This window comes from Coffea arabica, chromosome 1c (genome assembly GCF_036785885.1).
Source record: "Coffea arabica cultivar ET-39 chromosome 1c, Coffea Arabica ET-39 HiFi, whole genome shotgun sequence".
NCBI lineage: Eukaryota > Viridiplantae > Streptophyta > Magnoliopsida > Gentianales > Rubiaceae > Coffea > Coffea arabica.
The window spans coordinates 58,505,240-58,526,058 of NC_092310.1; the positions used below are offsets into that span (position 1 = coordinate 58,505,240).

Genomic DNA, 20,819 nt, shown 5'->3' on the forward strand with positions numbered 1-20,819 from the left:
CACCATTGTAGTTACTTGTCAATTTAACAACCCCACCTCCCCCAACAACAACCCAGACGCACGCACAGAGGAGGCAGGGGGCATGGGGTCAAGAACAGGCAAACATCAAAACCCACGCTTACGAAGATGTCTACGTGCACCTGACAACTCCAAATTTTACTAGGTAACTAGTAATAAATTGACCCAAGAAAAATCGCTCCAAGGACACAAAAGCCAGTTCAAAGAGGCGCAACTACCAATTTTTTAGCCTAGTTTTGTACTATTACTAGCAATGAACATCTAATACAACACCCAACTAAATTCTCTCAACCTAATGTCATAACAAGTACTCGTCAAATGTACGACATGCATAGATTCCTCAAAAGAAGTCCAATCCTGCTACCATTCAGCTTCCCTAATAACCATAGCTGGCTCCATACATAGAACTGTAGTCTCCAGCTGGAGCATGGCCCGTGTGTCCACTAGTATTGGATGGTGGAGATGCATACAGAGTACCATGGGCGTAAGGATTATAAACTTGACCAGGTGGTCCACTAGCAGAATTCTGTGCTGTTGCAGCTTCAGCAATACTATTCTGCAATTAAACAATTCAGTTTTCCCATTAGAAAAAGCACGCACAAGAAGCAAATACAGGCACTTGCAACACCACTCTCTCGTTATTTACAGCTTTAATAAAAAGGTACAGCATTTACCACAATCAATCAAGAAAGCATTCTGTTAATGTACAATAACTCATGATCATAATTTTAACAAAAGAAACACCAACTATCATCCAATCAGACATGGTACACCTAATCACACAGAAACCATAGGATTTGCAGTACCTGTATCAGCTGTTGAGCAGTCTGAACCTGTGATGCAGATCCATTAATTTCGACAGTCATTTCACCTGGGGCACCCCTCGTTTCTTGTATTGCAATAGTTGCACCACTGGCACGGCGAATGTAGCTAATATTTACACCAGAAGCACCGATGACTGCATCTGCATATGAAAGAGGAATTTGCATATTCTGTGTGACCTACAAAACATGGAAAAAAACCAGCAAAAACACATGAAAAAAAAAAAACACACTTCAAATAGAACAGGGTCAAGCAACCAATCTGGAGTTTACAACTTTTAATTGCAGAAGATTTCCAATTTGCAGCGCAAATAATGGACTGGACAAAGAAAGAAAAAAGAAATGAAACCTTTGTAACTATTGATGGTTGTGGCTGCAGGCTTGCTGTGTGCGATCCTGCTGATGCATCTCTCCCAAAAGCAGGATGTCCAGGACGAGGCTGCTTATCCAGAGGCGGCACATCAGCTGGTGGGTAATAGTTGTCATATTGGCGTGGAGGTGGCATGTATTGAGGAGGGGCCCCATAACCAGGTCCACCGCCAGCATTCATTGGAAATCCTTGAGTTGGAGGGCCCCAAGATTGGGGTGGAGGCAAATTTTGATTTGCTCGGGCATTTGGCATTTGCATCTGAACACAAATGCAAACAACAAACCATATAAATATACAAAAGAAAAGTAACATCTCAATGTAATTGCTATGAAAATTTCTGATTCACTCACTTGCATCTCAAATACTCCAACAACACTTCGATCAACTAAAAATTTCCTCAGGTGTGTTGCAATTAGTTCAACCGCTTTGTGCAACCCCGTAGGCTCCCCTTGTATCTCAACAACACTATCGTCAGGCAAAGCAAAAACCGGCAGGTGCTCTGCAGGAATCCATTTCCGAAGAGTATTAACAGCAGCAAACTATTATGGCAAAAAGAACCAAATGCCAAAGGCGAAATTAAAAGAAAATCTCATGGACACATCCAACTTTTACTCTTGTTTTGATGAAGAACTAATAAAAGAAAACTGAGGCTATTCAAGACAACAATAAATCTGCCAACTCTAGTGGAGACATCCCCAACATGAAGGAGCAGCAAGTACATTGTCATGGAGAGAACACTTATGTGAAATAGGTGAAAATAGTACCTAAAGCTGAAATGAAGCTGTAAAATAACTTTCAAATCTAAGTCAAGGTAAGGTTCAAAATGACATGTTATCTGATGATACAATTACAGCAAGCTAAGTTATATCAAAATTTGAAAGGACCTACTCCTAACAAAAAGAAAAGGTAGACAACAAGAGTAGAACATGTAAATGAATTTGCTCCAACTTCTAATTTTTTACACCACTTTGATTGGGAAATTTGTAGAAATATAGAGTATATCGATAGATATGCAAAACAAGGGAAAAGCGTTCATCAATCCACCAGATCCACAGAGATGCAGCAAACAAACAAGGAAAGCAATTAGATGTTTAAAAAATCGACCTCCACCAAGGACACGAATGGTACAATGAGAAGCATCTTGAATAGATTTTATAGTGGCACCCTGCTTTCCAATCAAGCTCCCTGCCTGTGTTGCTGCTACAAGTAACCTTGTAGATACCGTCTTACCATTGCCTGACTGAGCATTAGCTGGATCCGAGTCAACATCAACTATACGCTTATGGATCCTCAGCAGGCCATCCATTGCAGGAGGAATGTCAAGATCAGGCTCTTCCTTAGCGGAAACCATTACCTGATTAAAGTAACAAACAGGTCCATGAATTACCCCACTACTATGAACTAATGCATGAAACTGTATCAACAGGCTATATTACATGCAGGTCTGTGTTTTGCATCATAAACCACACAATAAATTCAATAGCAGTAAGCAACAAGGAGAATATGCTTAATCTGACTTTAGTAGCAGTGATAGCTGTACATGGACAAAGTACAGTTGTATCACACATTAATAAAGCTTCCAAGCCACACTTATGCAAGGGAAAAAAGATATAGTTCCCCATTGATTAATTTTAAGTTTGTCATCAGAAGATGAAACTAAATCTGGTCCAGCGTCACCAACTCTTACAACATGAAGCCCGTTGCTTTATCTTTCCCTATAATTAATTGAAGCCGCGAGGCCCTATCCATTTATTCATTCAACCCAACTTTATTTTCTTCCATTCCAAGAATTCGAACCGGATTTTTCTTTTCTCAAAAACTCACCTCAACCAACACAGTTATGTTTAAACTAGCCGTAAGTTTCCATCTTTGGGTAGTACAATGGAGAATGTATTTTTACAACTCCCACCGTAAATAGGTTGCCCCCAATTTCTATTAGCAGATCAATAGCTCCAGAATATCTATTCACTTTTTGTTGAGCTGGTTCAGATTCTCTTAACGTAGATAAGGGAAATCATAAACAGATGTTATACAAATAGTGAGTTACACAGGTTTAAATCCATGGTGCCACAGGCTAACTCCTCAGTCACAAAGTTAATCGGTTTAAAGCTTACATGAGAGAAGACAGATTGAGTAAATATCCAACCTACTATTAGTCCCAATCAGTGCCGCAACTTATAGATTGATTTCCATAATTATGTTTGCTATTAAATATGATACGTGCCAGTGGTACTACATGTTACTATATTTGTAATATTGGTTTGTTATTATCATTCCACCATGTTAACAACTGACATATGCATTAACACTTTCATCATATTAGCTTGATGAGCGGAGTTACTGTCCCATTTTTTTTAGTTGTCTTTAGGCAAGACACCAATCGACCAAGTTCTGAAGTTACCAGACAGAGTGCAATGCTTCTTGGTACAGATACCCGCACAAGATATTTCTGACAACTAGTCAGAAGAACTTTCAGCACTTCTATGCTCAATGCTGATTGCTGCAATCTGGATCTTTGGCTCCTCTATTTTGAAGCCACTTTGGCGATTGAAATGTTGCCTAATTTGCAAAAACCTGCAAACATTCATTTGGTCATTACAAAAATAAACCTTCCTCTCCCATTCTTGTTTTCTGGTGGACATTTGTGATCTTTAACTTGCTACTGGCAATTGGTATCTCGCCTATCTTTCTTTTTCCTTTTTGAGTAGGGGAAAGGTAGCATCCCACTTATCAGATAATTTGGTTTTTTTTACTACTTTATAACTTTATTAATGCTTATAGCATGACAGTATACATCACTTCTTATGGATATTTGACTTTCAAACTTCAACCTGACTGTTTTATTAGTTTTCTAGTGTGATTTTCAGAAATAAAAAAGTTAACTCTTTGCCTATGGATTATTGAATTTCTCAACAATGAAGATACTTCAGGCAGAATTCAGCACAACAGGATGTACATAGACTCTGAAAAATCAAAGCTCCACTCTCCACAACTAAACTTCAGATGACTACCTAATAATCAGTAACATTAAATGAGAAGCAGCCTCATTTTGGAGTAAACAAAGGCCAATATCATGGTTCAGTGCTAAAAAGGATTCCTGAGAGAATAAGCACATGGATCAACTTCATGATGCATCCAAATGAATTCTGAACCACAATCCAGATAGAGTGACTAGATTTTGCAAGATTCCAACATCCAACCCCATTGCCTCCCCCCCCCCCCAAAAAAAAGAAGAAAAGAAAGACAGGCAAGTTGCTTATCAAAAAATATCGTGAAAGATAATGTTACCCTATGATAGGGCATCCAAACCATTTTACTATTCATTAGCAAGTCTCTTGAGACTAGCATTACTAAATATCCTCATCATATCACAAGACCAGCAAGTACCAATCACATAATGGGATGCACTATATCCAAATTCCACTTAGCAATTCATAATAATTAATGGCCTTGTAAGATGCTCACAGTTCTTTCGGTAGTCCCAGGAGGACCATCGAGAATCTTGATACGAGCCTTCGTTTCCTCGCAGATTTTCTTTATGTACTCTCCTTTGCGACCAATGATACCACCAACCTTTTGAACAGGAACTAACATTCTGAACACATTTTCTCCAGGCCATCCTGGCCATCTCTTTTCTTCAGCTACACCTGAATCATTTTCAGGCACATGTGCATCTTCTGATGGTTGTGAGTTCTCAGGCACATTATCTGTCTCTTGCACATTGACCAAATCATGTTCCTCAAAATTTTCATCAGCCATTAGCTTAAAAAAACAAACAGGCAAAGATTAGATCTAACGCTCAAAGAATTAATAGAAATAGTACCAACAAGTTCTGAATTCCTCTGAGTTGCTAAAAGCATCAAACAAAGTAAAAAACTATAACTACTGCAGCTTTGAATTGCTAAAGATTAAAAAACTGCAATAAGCTCAAAATAACATTTTTTAGTGTATAAACATCTGTACACAAGTAGATGCAACCTTAAATAGCTTGACAAAATTTTCAAGAAACCAGTTAGAATGACTTCAATGTATAGATTTAGATGTTCTCTAGTACTCCAGAATGGGGGAACAAGTGCAATATTCATATATACTGTAAAAAGTTTCTTCAATGACGTTTATCAACTTAAAAATGCTTAAAAACCTGCCAACCAATAATTCATTGCATTATCAGTAACAAAATGCCTATGTAGATGTATATAGACACAAAATCTTGCAATTCCCTTCCCCCCCCTCCGGTCCTTTGATGCAAATCCACCAAGAAAAACTATAAAACGCAATTTTCCTTGAGTCCAAAGTGAAAAAACAGGTTGTACTTGAGAGAACTAATCTAGTCCCTCTTGGTCCGATATGCTAACTGCAACTCTTGAGAAGCAATGACAAATGAATCATCTTGGCACATTCAATATCATGCAACTTGAGGCCCATATAATCGCCCACTTATTAACAAGACGTCCCAATGAGAAACACGTGAAGCACTATACACATAAAGACACTGCAAGTGCCTTTCAACAGGAAAAAGAATCTAGGTGATATGCAGACCAAGAGACAATGAGTGGCCAACGTGGAGCAACTAAGATATTAATTGGAACTTGAGCAGGACTCTCATGCATCATATTCAAGCTTCAGGACGAAGAAGTGAGGTTGAGATGCTTAAGCATCTCAAAATTCATCAGCAAAGTGAAATAACAGTACCATAGTTCATGGTTCTAGCCACTAAAGAAAATAACGAGAAAACTAACTCTGATACTGGCAAAATTAGATCCTAACTTGTGAAGAAACACAGAAAGAAAGTAATCAGTTTCCCCCACCTTCACCATGCTTAGAAAATTGAGGGTACCAGAGCAGCCCACACAGTAACTTTCTTCATTGCACCCCCCCCCCCCCCCCGGCAGGAACAGAAAGAACTATTGTTATAGAACTATGTCATCTTCCCGGATCCATATTTGCAAGGAAGCACAAAAAAGCAACTCACCAGTATCATGTGTACGAGAACAGCAAAGATAATAACTTCCTCCCTTCTCGCCCCAACCACCCCCAACCCAAAGCCCAAAATATAAGAGAGGTATTTTCCTAGAACAATGTCATCGTCATCGTAAAACAGACACAAGTAAAGTGGGCACGCAAGGCTCAAAAAGTGGGTACACAAGAATTAATATAGGTCTACAACTAAAGTATGCGGTTAGACCAATTGATCAACCAAAGCCCTAGCAAATAAAATCAACCCCGCCCACCCAAAAGAAAAATAGCTAAAATTGAGAAGTATTAGCAAATTCATCCAAAATTCGTCCACTGAAATTCATATCGAAACACCAAATTGGTAACAAGCCTTTAGAAGAAAAACGCAATTTAATATAATATTATGCAGGAAACCCTATTTACTGCCACAAAATACGAAAATCAGAAAACGCGAGAGATACAATAGTACTGGCACAAAAGTTCAATCTATCTGGTACAAAAGCACTTACAGAGCTTGTGAAAAAGCCTCGAGTGAAAAAGGTCAGAGAGAGAGAGAGAGAGAGAGAGAGAGAGAGAGAGAGCCCTAACAGGCAGAGCAGGGCGAGGGTTCGCGAGTTTTGGGTGGCTCTGGCGTACAGGAGAAATCGAGTAGGTTTTTATCGGAATAGAGCCAGCGATTTGCCGATAATTGTGTTTTCGTCCCTTCAGTTACATATAGGAGTCAAATTGGCTACATGCTTCTTGTTTATTGGTAAGAGGACCACTAATTTAGGCTGATTATTGAACCAGATCCGTCTCATCTCAAGAGATAATAGCAGGGTCGAGTGGCTAAAAAAAATTCTTCCTACCAAACTCTAATTTGTGTTTTTAAATTTTTTATCAAACCCTAGCGGATAACCTATAGATTTCTAACCCATGAGATACATTCCACCCACTAATCTAAATAGTTTAAAAAAAAAGGAGAATTAACATTTTGTGAAGCTAAAATCAATACATATACATCGTGATGAATCAACGCACTATGTTGAATTTTGAAATTTGGTAAATTCAACGAAATTCAACATTTTATGGATAGTAAAATTAACATTCTTCTAAAAAAATATTTAATCAACTATTCCCATGTTTCCTAGCAAGAAGTTGTACAAAAACATGACAAATAACAGTTTATTTGATAAATATATGTGTCAATTGAATATAAACTAAAGAGAATAAGCAAGTTCTGCAATGGTAGAAGAGAGGGAGTGTAAGCAAGAGGTCTCGGGTTCGAGTCCTCCCACTTACACTAAAAAAAAAAAAAAAAAAATTCTGCAATGGTGTCAATTCATTGATATATAGGATACAGGGTTTTTTGTTCTCTTACTAAATTCTATTGGATTATCCATTGGTAATCCCTCGTCAATATTAAATCCTAATGAATTAAAGATTGACCCTCTAGTCGACTTAACCTCTAGCGGTCAAGTGCTAGCTCATATCAAATTTTACCCTACTTACCAACGTTCCTTTCATCGATTTAATTTAGGTTCCAAAACGAGCCTAAACTCACACCCCTTGTCACCCCTTGGAGACAGGGAACAGGCAAATTTCAATTGCGATTAATATGCTAATATATGGAATTGAGGGGAAAAGTGCATTATATCATATCTTAATCTTATAACTATACCAAAAGTGTGGGTTGGCTTTTGGACAGCAACAGACCGGTTATAGCGTAAGATGGCGTTTGCATACGTGGAATGGACTATTGGATGATATTGTGGGCAATGTTGTCATTCCATGAGAAATTGAAGGGAGCTCTTTATTCTTGTTCTTATGACAAGTGGCAAGGATTTTCTCGATTGTCTCCTACTATCCATCTCCACCGAACTTATGAGAAAGATCCCTTGTTGACTATCACCATGCATAACACTGATTTAAGGGTGGTACTAAAATACCCTTTGATCTAGTAAAATATGTGTGTTTGTTAGGCCCTAACATAAGTTTCTTTAGGCTAGAGGTGGCAATTTGTACCAAATTCCAATGGGCTATCCTTGCCCAAAGGGATTTTAGGTGGAATGGGTATTATAATTTGATATTGAGTTTAAAATGGGACATATCCCAATCATACCTATTAATTGATGGGAAATGTTAGGAAATACTTGGGTATCCATTGAGCCCAAATATCTCCCCACCCATATTTGGCACCTCTTCATGATATCAATGAGGAGCCTGTTTGTCTTAGGCCTTTTGTTTTCGATTTTGAGCAGCCATCCTTCACTAAAGAGAACATCAAGGAGCTCATTTGGCGGGAATCTGTAAAATTTAATCCGGATTCTACTCATTGAGAATGGAATTAATGGTGTATAAACAAGTACTTTGTTTTTTTTTTAGGTATGTCCCGCAGGGAGTGGATCCCGCAGACTATTCACCACCCTCAGCAACTTGCTGGCAGCAAGGTTCGAACCAGGGACCTGAGACTCCATCTTCAGCAACCTCAACCACCAGACCAAGTCCCTGAGGGCTTATAAACAAGTACTTTGACACGACTTCCACTCAATATTTTTTTATTGTACCCAGAGTGAAACCTCTGGTTAGAATCATGAAATAAAACAATGGAAATGCTGAGGTTAATAAAATTTCTACATGGTAGATCTCAATAGATTTTTCGCCTGTCATTTTCTTTGTATTTTAAATGTTCCAATACTGTACAAAGAAATTGAAGCAGCGTTCACATAGGCTTAACCTACATCTAGGAATGCCAATTTCTCATTGGGTGATCAAAAAGAAGGATCCCTTCTTGCTGTGAGCTTATCTTGTAATTTTCTGTTCAATTGCATAACTTTAATCAAATGTTTTATGTTATCGAGTATCAAGGCAGCTGAGTAGTTGTCCTAAGAACTTGCATAGTTTGTGATTTTGCAGGTCCGAGGCTTGCTACAATTTGACGTTGTAAAAGCACTGTACTATTTCCTCTGTTTTGTTGAGACATTTTGACATTTCCTGATGAGGGAGAAGACATGTTCATTCTTATGAAAGTGTTATGTCTTTTTGAAATAACTGTTGATCGTCTAGAGTGTAAATCATTCTAGAATATAAAATGAATTCATGAAAATATAAATTCCAAATAAGATTAAAAGAAATTTAATAAATAAAAAATATTAAAGTTATTTAAAAAATAAATTAAAGGAAAAAAATATGTAGAAAATAGATTTGGGTATTGGGCGGGATTAATCTAAACTCATCCCAAAGTGATCCCGCTCAAGTTAGTCCCAAAACACATATGGGTAAGATTGAGCCCAAATCCATATGACTTGGTTCCATTTCAAACCCAAACAAATCCCGTCCATTCACCCCATTTTGCCACCTCTACTTTAGGCTCTCTCTCCCCTCTAGTTTATGATAGAATAAATTATACAATTATTATCGTCTAAAAAAAACTATCGCCATGCATGGAAGCCAAGGTTGTATTTGGATTGATTACTGATTATAAGTTTGTTTTTCTTTGAATGTTTAATTTTATCAATACTGTAATATAAAATTGTTTGACTTTTATGATAGATTGTTTATATGCAGTAGTTGCTGGCCTAGACAGTCAATATAGCGTGTTTCGTGATTTTCTGAGTCTGCAACATGCTAATAATGCAGATTGATTTTGGGCCTGCGTTCTCGACGAGGACTTGCCACGAGGAACAGATGATGCAGATTACCTCTTAGACAGTCAATTATTTGGCAATTCTCGAAGTTACACTGATCGGCATCATTAATCAATCTTGTTCAAGATCAATCATAAGCTGCTGAAGTCCTCAGCTTGTTCTGGAAACTGTACGTATTGGGACTTTTTTTCCCCTTCTTGGGTTGGATTGCAGCAGTCATTTTGGACTCACAACAACCCGCACACGACTTTGATTTGGCTGGCTGATTTAGTGCATGAAATGCCTGAGCAGACTTAATTGATAGGAACGATCTCCCGCCTCCAAATACAGAGCTCCAGGCACAAATCTATTTTGTGCAGTTCATCTGTTCAAAGCTTAACCAGAAAAAGTGATGTAACAACTCTGTATGGCATGCGTGCGTAGCAGGAGTAGTGAAGGGAGTTCAATTAGAAGGCGGTTCAGTACTAGAACAGGCAGTGACGCGAGCGAGATTAAAGGAAATTGTTGAAGACAAAAGGAAAAACAGGGAACTGAAAGTAACAACACAGAGAGAAAAGGTTGTCCCAAAAATAAAGTGCTACAGAGTAGAGACATCTTTTGAGCTGCAAAAATGGGATATCACTCTATCAGGCAATCAGCAGAATTGGTGCTCTAATGTTTATTCTTGAAGAACATTTAGCAGCTGCGTGGCGTCAAACGTCTGATGTGTCTTACGGCCCTTTCTAGCTTTATGAAAGGTAGCTTTACTCCCTCGACAGGAACCCAATCACATCCATGCACTGTAAAACTGCTTTAATTACCTAACACCAAATTAAACAGCATTTTCCGAGTTCTTCTTCTTCTTCTCTCTGCCTTGAAGATATGTTCAAGTTTCCAGCTACGTACTTAGGCCCTGCTTGGATTTTTATTTATTTTTTTTAATTCTTTTGGGGGAGGGAGGGTAAAAAAACCATACCTTTTGTAATTTAAAAAAATACAAAAAAAAAAAAAAAAAAAAACTTTTGAGAGAGAGAGAAACAAAAAGAAGGATCGCAAGGGCTTAAATTCTTTTGTGAGGGATCGTTCACAAATCAATTACAGATGTGAACACTTCTCTTGAATCATGTAGGCCAATTAAGCAAATTAACAAAACAAGATCTACTACTTTCTCCATTCTCCCACTCTTCTCCGCTTCAGCTCATTTCATTTCATTTTACAAAGCCCCAACAGGCCAACCTGTACCAAGCTTGCAATTTAAGCTTGGCATCGGCAGTAGCTATGCATATGCTCACACCATGGTCATCATCATCATCATCATTATCAATTAAGGTTCGCTAATACCCACCTTCCCTTTACCCTAGTGGGAAGCAAAAGACATATCCTTTACTTGAGAATAAGCACCAACATGTCCATGTCCTTTAAATCAAGTCAACCGTGAAAGCACCTTCACTCAGCTCTATGCTGAGGTTCTGTGAACAAATAAATATCGGATAAAGATATATCACTTGATGACCGTAACTAAAATAAGTATCAATTAAGTACCTTAAAAATGTTCATGACGCAGCCTAATTTAGGAAAGGAAATGTTGTTCTTAACATGTTGGACAAGAAAACAATCTAAGGTTAAAAAAAAAATTAGTTAATGCTATATGCATGATCAAATTTGACAAACATATAGCAAGTCTGACGATTAGACTTGTTGGTCAGTTTATTTGGCAGAGCAACACTCTTGGAAGGATATGGAATCATGAAATCCTTAAAGTCGTACAACATTATGATTGTATAACCTAGTATATTATTGATGCAGGCGTTGACTTCATGATTGTGAAGCCATCTGCAATAGTTAAATGAAGTGAAGGTGAGAACTTGCTATTGGAATTTGGAAACTAATTTGGATGGCAGTCAGAATGCGAATCTTCTAAAGAATTAATTTGTATAAGGGCTGTTGAATGGTATGCGAGACCTTTGAATCATGCACCTACTTTTGTAAGGTAACTATATATATATATATATATATATATATATATATATGTATGTATGAGCGACTCCCTTTTGAGTTGAACAAGTTATAATTAGTAGAGGACGAGGTGAAGCCACTAGATCAGATCTGTTACCCGAGAAGCAAAATCCTGTTTTATCTTCTATCCGAAAAGTTGCGTAATGATATGATACGTCTTAATATACTTCTAAACAAACATCTCTATATCCTGTGTAAGATGTGTTGGGGTATCAGGCCAATTATTTGAAAAAGAAAAGATCAACAATTTAATAGAAAATAATATCTAACACGAACGATGAACAACACACAAGAATTAACGTGGTTCGGCTTAATCACCAAACCTATATCCACGGAGAGAAAAACTTGTTCTTACTATGAGAGAAAACAACCACAAGATTACAACTTGATTCCCAAGCCCCAACTCTTGTATAACCCTCTCACTTACTAAGAACTCTCTCACTCCTTTCTTGTGTATCTTTATAGTATGCCAACCCACCTATTTATAGGAAATATTACTGCCAAAAAAAAACCAAATAACAATTGGAAATCAATACTATTTCCTAAACTCATATAGAGTAGAAAATAGTATCTAGCTAAATAGGAATTTACTTGACTACTACTTCAAGTAACTAAATCCAATTAGGAAATTAGTTACTTCCACACAAAACAGGAATTTTACCTAAAAGAAATTAAGCCAATTTCCTAACAAATCTCCACCTTGGCAAAATTTCTTTTAGCAAACACAGCAAACCATCCAAAAAATTCCATTTGCCTTTTCCTACCAAGTAACTTGGTGCCTAACTACACACCCGAATCAATACGGTCTTGTTTTCAATTGATTCAATCGGCAAATGAACGTGTGTAGTTAACCGAGTCCAACATCTAGTTGACTCGCGAGAGGGGCCTCAATTCACCTTCTCCCATAGCAGGATTTTTCCTTTCACCATCATTTGTAATTTGAGAGCATTTTTTGGATCCCTTGCCGCTCCCAATTCATTGAGGTATTCAAATGGTACAGATTACCATACTTCTTCTCCATCAACAAGACCGTCTCGCCATGTGTGATTTTCAAGACTCCACCTGCAGCGGAAAAATGGTAACCCTCGGAGTCTAACTGGCTCAAAGAAATTAGATTCCTTCGTAATTTTGGGACATAAGCCACACCACCCAAAGAACGAATCTCTCCATTCAATATTTTGATTTTCACCACTCCAACACCTTTGACTTGACAAGTAGATCCATCACCCAAGGACATAAAACCTGCCTTCTTTCTTTGGAGAGTATCAAAATAGTCTAACCTGGAGCAAACATGTGAAACACATCCAGAATCTAAAATCCAACCATCACGAGAAGAAGTATTATTACCTTTGGAGATTGTGAGAATATCTCCACCCGATGTATATCCAGCAACATTATCATAGTCATTCTCATCATTTTTCCTTCGATGAGGGCAATATTTTTTGATATGGCCAAACTCATGATAACCAAAGCACTGGATTCCACCCTTTCCCTTGGCCTTTGAATCACCTGCCTTAGATTCACCGCCAAATTGTTTTCCTCTTTTATTCTCACCTCGAGCAATTAGCGCAGCTTCTTGTGTCACATCCTGGTTTGCCTTTCTTTGTTTTTCATGATCCAACAAAGAAGACTGCACATTCTCGAACTCTAAAGTGCCCTTCCCATATAACAGGGTTGTCACGACACTTTCGTAAGAATCAGAGACTGAGGTAAGAAGTAAAAGGACATTATCTTCTTCCTCAATATCTACGCCAACCTTTTGGAGTTGATCCAAAATTTCATTGAACGTATTCATGTGATCCATGAGGCTGCCACCCTCCACCATCTTTAGTGCATAAAGTTGCCGCTTTAGATGCAACTTATTGGATAAGCTTTTAGCCAGATAAAGTTTTTCCAATTTTTTCCAGAGGTCTGCTGCAGAATCTTCCTCATCTATCACATTATTTATGATATTGTCCGCCACATAGAGCCGAATCGTGCTCGCACACCTTGCGTCCAACTCTTCAAACTCATCATCATTCATGCTCTCAGGCTTCTTGTTCTTTCCATTCAACGCTTTTGCCAAACCTTGTTGAATTAGAACATGCTTCATTCTTCTTTGCCAAAGAGTGAAACTTGTAGTTCCATAAAATGGTTGAATTGGAAATTGTATAGTTCCAAACCCCATGGTATACCACCACCCGCTCAATTTCAAATAATTAACCAAAACCCCAACGGAGCTCTGATACCACTTGTTGGGGTATCAGGCCAATTATTTGAAAAAGAAAAGATCAACAATTTAATAGAAAACAATATCTAATACGAACGATGAACAACACACAAGAATTAACGTGGTTCGGCTTAATCACCAAGCCTACATCCACGGAGAGAAAAACTTGTTCTTACTATGAGAGAAAACAACCACAAGATTACAACTTGATTCCCAAGCCCCAACTCTTGTATAACCCTCTCACTCCTTTCTTGTGTATCTTTGTAGTATGCCAACCCACCTATTTATAGGGAATATTACTGCCAAAAAAAATCAAATAACAATTGGAAATTAATACTATTTCCTAAACTCATATAGAGTAGAAAATAGTATCTAGCTAAATAGGAATTTACTTGACTACTACTTCAAGTAACTAAATCCAATTAGGAAACTAGTTACTTCCACACAAAACATGAATTTTACCTAAAAGAAATTAAACCAATTTCCTAACAAGATGATTTGCTAATGAATTGTTTCCCTACGTATGTGTAGAAATTGCGTGCGGGGGTGGTGTGGAAACTGGAAAGTGGACTCCATGTCATGTGACCCGACAAAGATTCTCTCCTCACACCTTACGTATTTAAGGACCCCATTGGAAAGTAACATGCATGGCAAAATCACAACCCTGTGATGGATGGATCGCTGATTCCTCCTCCCATTTTCTACTACTCTCCTCCTCCTCCTCCTCAAGTCCAACAGTTGTTCATGCAACCCCCTTCATAATTGTTGAGGGGAATGTCGTCTGGTTCGAAATCCTTCGTGAGGAGCTCGAGTACAGTATATATGCAGCTGAGAGGCTTGTCCCTGAATGATTTCGGACCAGGCTTCATTCCCCTCAACTTGGAGGGCACCACCACAGCCATATAGCTTAATTTAATTTTATGGCTGCAGGCTTCTCTTATCTTCCGACGTATAAGGTACAAAAGATGTTGATTTGGGATTAATCTCGATGGTATGTGTCCCCGAACCCTCCAAGAAGAAAGCAAGATGATCAACCGGAAAGCATATAAAATCATGATGATGATCACTGCTTTCAGGTAATTTTGCGCCCCGCGAGTGCGTGTTTGTCTGCACGTGCATATATATATATATATATATATATATATATAGATGGTAAGACGGTAGCTTCGAGTTGCATGTGGCGAATTGAATATTGACAGCATTGGATTGGATCGCTTTGTAAAATTTGTCATGTGGAGGTGAAAGGTGAGACAGCCAACTTCGTTTTAACTGTAATCTTACCTATGTATTTTCATGCACAGCCTGGATTTCTAATTTAGATCCTTCAAATCGTCCATTGTTTTGTGCTTTGCAGTTGTCAGTTCATCACGATCCAATGTCTGCTTAATTTGTTTCCAGAGTATATGTTTCATGGCTTATTGCCTAAAAAATGAGAACCCCATGTCCTCTCTGATCAGCTGGGATCGATGCCTGCCTGTGTTCCCCTACCCAAGACTTGTCTAAATTGGATCTGGGTTTGAATTTTAACGCAAAGATTGCTAGTGATCCATTCCTCTCTTATGCTTTTCCGCTACTATTAACTGCAGACTCGGAAAGAAGAAGATCAGATCACATCACTTCCACAAAAAGAAAAAGAGAGAGCGGAAAATTTTTCTCCGGAGGACTGTAGCTCGGCAAATTGGGCGGTGGGCGCGACAGGAAAGTTTGGTCAAGTAGGAAAAATGGGGAAACTCATTTATTAGTAATAATATGATTCCATGCAATAATGTACATACACAGGTACGCGTACAACGCAATCGAACTTGTTATTCACGCTCGTGTCTTTAGACGGATAAAGGGCTCAAAGGATATGGTTCTGTGACCGAATTTCCAATGCGTCCCGTTTGTGTCATCTTCCCTTCCAAGTTGCAGGATTCGGTTGACAAGGATGGTTATCGAAAAAACTTCTTTGCTGAAAAGAAGATGTGCGTGCATAAGCCTTCTCTTTGCTTTGCTTGGTTCTTCCTCTTTTAATTGAGGCGTGTTATGGTATTTCTCTACCTTAGACTGTTTGATGAAATTTTTCTTCTGTCCGTCAATGCATCTGCAAGCCTCAGTTGATCATCATGTCTGTTCCACACAATTCAGGCTAGTGAAACGTTACAAGTTTCAGGCTATAAGCCCACCCGATAGGTCAGTTTTTGTGCGTATAATTATACTATTCCGATAACAGCACATTTCTGTCAACACCAAATTACACCAGAAGATGTTATTGGCACTTCTAGAAAAGTCTCTGATACTCCCATCTTTTCTTTTTATGCTTTTAAAGGGAAGATGGAGTACTAAAGACCTTTTTTACAAATGCTAATATCATTTTCCATTACACCTACCAGAGGTCCACTGCTCGCCACCCTCATTTTTTCTTTCCATCTTTTTGTCCTCTAGCATCTGCTTTTCTTTTAGCTTTGACCTCCTTCTGACAAGGAAAATGCATGTATTTTTAAGCGATTATCATCCATGTATACATTACCAGACCATGGTTTATTTTCCCTTTTTTTTTTTTTTTTTAAAATTGTCTTCTCCTTTCTTTTGGGTGTAAACAAACACCATATCACGACCTTATATGTAACCAGTTGGTGGAAAGGAACAAATGGTTTCACAAGGACCAACATCAAACAATAGGTGTTCCAAGTGTGAAAACAAGCGAATGAAGTCTATTACTATTTGGAAGGTAACAGCTACTGCTGCTGTATTTCATTCCTACTTTGACTTGTTCATATACGTAGTCCAATAGCTCAAAGAAAGAATTGGACCACTAACATAAGAAATCCAATCAAAAGGCAGATCTTTTTTAGCATCACCATCACCATCACCAGGCATTGAAATTATAAAAGCCACACCTAAACTTTAATCACTCACAAACTTTAACTTCAGCACTTTAATTTTCTCCCATCATTACTCGGTAAGAGTAATTCTTCCAATCTCATAGAACTGCCATGCTTTTGTTGCCCGATGAGTGTTGTTATTTGTTTGCTTGGCATCTGGGAAAGAAAGGAAAGAGAGAAGAGGATCCAACACAGAATTTCATTAACAATTTTGAGGGAGTCCACATATATACGTTACTATAAAGATTAAGCTCACCTTGCATGCGCGATATGGCTATACACTCAATTCCAATTTACAAGTAACACAGTGTAAAGCACAAGCCATCTGATTCAGAAGTACCAAGTCTTGTTGGCAATATTAAGGGGATTCTCCTCTTCCTTCTGTGAGCATGTATACTGGTCCAAATATGGAAATTGGATACAGGCATTGCTCTAAACTATATCCAATTGCAAATATGAAGTATCATGAGCTTTCTTCAAACTGGAACGAAATAGAAATTAACATATTGTTTCGTTAAGTTCATAATATCCTAAGGAGAAAATGTTTATCAAGGCCACTGCAAATACCTGAAAGTAGTTCAGGCCACACGTCAAGACTAAGCGGTTCACAGGTACTGTAGACAAGTCTAAAACTGCTGTTGGAGACCACGAGGAAACCAATCTGAAGCAAGTGTTGTACAATAGAAACAAGGTTAGATCAAGGTTTTCATATACTTGCTTCGTAAATATTTTTAACTTCTTTGAATGTACAGCTACTCTCCACCACATCATGTTCATAGGAACGGAAGGAATAATCAAGCATGGACGTGCCTGAACCTCCTACCACTCATTAAGTCAAGGTGGACCCTTTTGCAGCATCATCAACATCCTTTGGCAAAAACAAGTTTTCCAAACTATTGCCTGTACACATACTGCATAATCCCATATGACTAATACCAATATAAATGCTTCTATGGCTCCACCGCCGAACTGCAACATGAACAATTTGTCCTATATAGCATCTCTCCCAATAATATACAATGTAGGCTGCTATAGTTTAGCATGTTTTCTATGGTTAAGCCTGGATAGGAAAGGTAGGTATCAGGTTAAGGTATTTCATATGTCTGTCATCCTTAGACAGCAAGTCTATCACCACAGACAAAGTAGATGCATCTGGTAAAAACTCTCTCTCTGCCAATCTCTGAAGAAGTTCAATCACTCTATCTGCCTCATTACTAATACAGAAACCTCGCATAAGCGTATTGAAGGTGACCAAATTAGGAGCACAACCTTTCTCCTCCATCTCCAAAAACATATTACTTGCCTTTTCCAAATTACCAGCTTTACAAAATCCATGTATCATGATGGAATACGTAACAACAGTTGGCACCAAACCTCTCTCAGATAATGTGCCAAATAGCTCAATGGCAATATCGAGTTTTCCTCCTTTGCACAACCCATCCAGGATGCAGTTGAAGGTCTCAATCTGCAGCTCACATCCACTTTTCTCCAGATTGTGGAACAACTCCATGGCCTCTATAAGGCAATCATTCTTGCAAAATCCACTCAGTAATATATTATTAGTAGAAGACTCTGGTGTAATGCCATAAACTTGCATATCTGCAAAACATTTCCTTGCATCCTCAACCATACCGTCTTGAAAAAGGCCAGTTAGCAAAGAATTGAATGTGCTAATCATTGGTTTACATCCCTTTTGCACCATCTCTCTGTAAAGCCTCATGGCTTCATCACTCCTCCTGCACTTGAAATACCCATTGATCAATATATTGTAGCTTATCACGTTACATTCATGGCCTTTCGCAGCCATTGAAACAAACAACTCCCTTGCATCATCAACCTTACCCTCCAAGCAAAGTCCATCCATCAATGTGTTGAAAGTAATAACATCAGGATTTTCAACCCTCTGAATCATCAAATCTAATAACCCATTTGCCTCACTCAGCTTTCCCTCTTTGCAAAGTGCATTTATCAAGATGTTAAACGTAACAACATTGGGACGAATTCCTCGGTCCAGCATGGTAATGAAAAAACCTTTAGCCTCCTCCCACTCACCCGCATCACACAGACCGTGGATCAATGAGCTGTAAACAACCACATCAGGAGATATCCTTTGCCCCTCCATCTCCAAAAAGAGTTCTTTGGCCTTATCCATTAAACCCTCCTTACAAAGTCCATCGATGATTGTGCTATAACAAACTAAATTAGTCTTAAACTTAGAACCAGAAGGAACAGTCCCACTCCCCATTTTCCTGTGCAGGTCCAGTGCCTTCTCCGAGTGTCCACTCCTACATAATGCATTTATCAAGATTCCCCAAGTTTTAATGTTAGGTCGACAACCTAACTCAATAATTTTCTTGAAAAGTTGTACAGCTTCACCAATCTTTCCCTCCAAACCCATACCCTTGATCAATGATGTAAAAGTTACAATATTTGGCCTATAGCCCTTCCTGTAAATAACCCCCAAAACAGCAAAACCAAGACTGACCCTTTGCAGAGTACAACAACTATTAAGCAAAATATTGAGAGTGATAAAATCAGGCTCTAAATCAGCGTCCAAAATTCTACCATACATGGAATATACATGATTATAATGCTTATTTTTAGCTACAGCAGCCAACAACGAATTGAAATATGACATGGGTAAAGGGGGATGCATTTGAAGCATGTGATCAAAATGGTCCAAGGCATCGTTGATGTTGTTGGCTTTGGCATTTTTACGGTCGGTTTTGAGAAATTTATCAACCGGGGTTGGGAGTGGGGTCGAGGTTTTTGAGGAGGGACTAAAGGGTTTAAGGAATAAGGTTGAAAGCTCACCTCTGCGAACGATTCTTGAAATTGTAGTTGCAGAAGCAAAGCAAGGTGAGGAATTTCTAACCATCTCTGCAGTCTGCACTCTAAGCCGCTTGGGCAGAGCAGGTGGCGGGTTCCAATGGAGGGACTTTTAACAAGCATTGGGCTTGGGCTGTACGGTAAATTGATGGACTCTAAGTCCAGCCAACACAAAATGTGATGGAAACTGTGGCCCAAACCTAGGCTGGACATGTACATTTTTTGTTATTATACTTTGGTCTTTCTTAATAGTTTAAAATAATTAGCTATTAAATTCTTCCTCGAATTCAAATAAAATAACTAACTAGGAAAACAAATTAATATCATGAAATCAAATGACTAACCAAGGAATTTAAGATACAAGTAGTACCAATAATAGTTATTGGAAAAAATGTAGTACTATAAAGGGAAAATAATCGATTTCATCCTTCACATTTTACAAAAATACTATTTTCATCCCTAACTTTTAAAACGAAGCAATTTCGCCATTGACATTTAAAAATTGAAATTATTACATTCATGAACCCAAATTTCAATCTGAATCAAACCACCTATCAACCTGATTACAAATTTTGTGGGTATAATTGATAGATCACTTGGTTAACTCAACTTAATATTCATATGAAATTTAAGAAACCCAAAAAGAGAAAATAAAAAAATTATTAATATAAAACAGAAGGATTAATCTTTCCTACACTGACGGTTGTATGTATCTTCCATATCATTTCAATTTAAATTTAAACACCAAATTTTGTATTTATGATACACATCTAGACTCGCAAGGGGATATACTAACGGTGCATGAAAAGATTTATCCAAAAAAGAAACCCTACTATTCCAAGATAGAGAATGGCCTTTTATGTTATGATTTTTATTTTTATTTTTTTGGTTTAATAAATTTCATGTGAATATGATGAAGTTGATTGAGTAATCTATCAATTCTATCTCCAAAATTTATTACTAGATTATTGAATGGTTTGATTCGTATTGAAAATTAAGTTTAGTTCAGGGATGTAATAGATTTAATTTTTAAATGTCAGGGACGAATTTGCTTTATTTTGAAAGTAAGAGACGAAAAGAATATTTTTGCAAAATGTGAGAGATAAACCGAGTCATTTTCCCTACTATAAA

General features: G+C 37.9%; 2 protein-coding genes and 1 long non-coding RNA gene across 4 annotated transcripts; 1 reads left to right on the forward strand and 2 right to left on the reverse strand.

Moving 5' to 3' along the window:
• Positions 1–135: 135 nt before the first annotated feature.
• On the reverse strand, positions 136–6,819 carry LOC140037747 (flowering locus K homology domain-like). The gene is made up of 7 exons (XM_072082785.1): positions 6,675–6,819; positions 4,675–4,971; positions 2,314–2,563; positions 1,560–1,708; positions 1,189–1,467; positions 825–1,019; positions 136–574 (listed from the first exon to the last, which is right to left on the reverse strand). The coding sequence occupies exons 2-7, from the start codon at positions 4,966–4,968 to the stop codon at positions 395–397; spliced, it is 1,347 nt and encodes a 448-aa protein (XP_071938886.1). The 5' UTR covers positions 4,969–4,971; positions 6,675–6,819; the 3' UTR covers positions 136–394.
• A 7,845-nt stretch (positions 6,820–14,664) lies between these two features.
• Positions 14,665–15,643, forward strand: LOC140037760 (uncharacterized). Its single transcript, XR_011841758.1, has 2 exons — positions 14,665–15,240; positions 15,350–15,643. It is a non-coding gene; the product is annotated as an uncharacterized lncRNA (long non-coding RNA).
• A 1,052-nt stretch (positions 15,644–16,695) lies between these two features.
• Positions 16,696–19,760, reverse strand: LOC140037748 (uncharacterized). 2 transcript variants are annotated; one of them, XM_072082789.1, is made up of 3 exons: positions 17,427–19,760; positions 17,116–17,296; positions 16,696–17,015 (listed from the first exon to the last, which is right to left on the reverse strand). In XM_072082789.1, exon 1 carries the CDS (start codon positions 19,735–19,737, stop codon positions 17,914–17,916), a length of 1,824 nt encoding a protein of 607 aa, XP_071938890.1. In that variant the 5' UTR covers positions 19,738–19,760; the 3' UTR covers positions 16,696–17,015; positions 17,116–17,296; positions 17,427–17,913. The 2 variants fall into 2 exon arrangements, with proteins under 2 accessions (XP_071938890.1, XP_071938895.1); XM_072082794.1 differs by having other exon boundaries at positions 17,116–17,340.
• Between the last annotated feature and the right edge of the window lie 1,059 nt (positions 19,761–20,819).

Bases quoted from the DNA above. Each gene is read 5' to 3' on its own strand.
- LOC140037748 (XM_072082789.1), bottom strand. From the start codon at position 19,737: ATGGTTAGAAATTCCTCACCTTGCTTTGCTTCTGCAACTACAATTTCA.
- LOC140037747 (XM_072082785.1), bottom strand. From the start codon at position 4,968: ATGGCTGATGAAAATTTTGAGGAACATGATTTGGTCAATGTGCAAGAG. The intron at 1,709-2,313 runs GTCGATTTTTTA...GGATTCCTGCAG, and splicing joins CATTCGTGTCCTTGGTGGAG to AGCACCTGCCGGTTTTTGCT. The intron at 1,468-1,559 runs GTGAGTGAATCA...ATTTGTGTTCAG, and splicing joins TTGGAGTATTTGAGATGCAA to ATGCAAATGCCAAATGCCCG.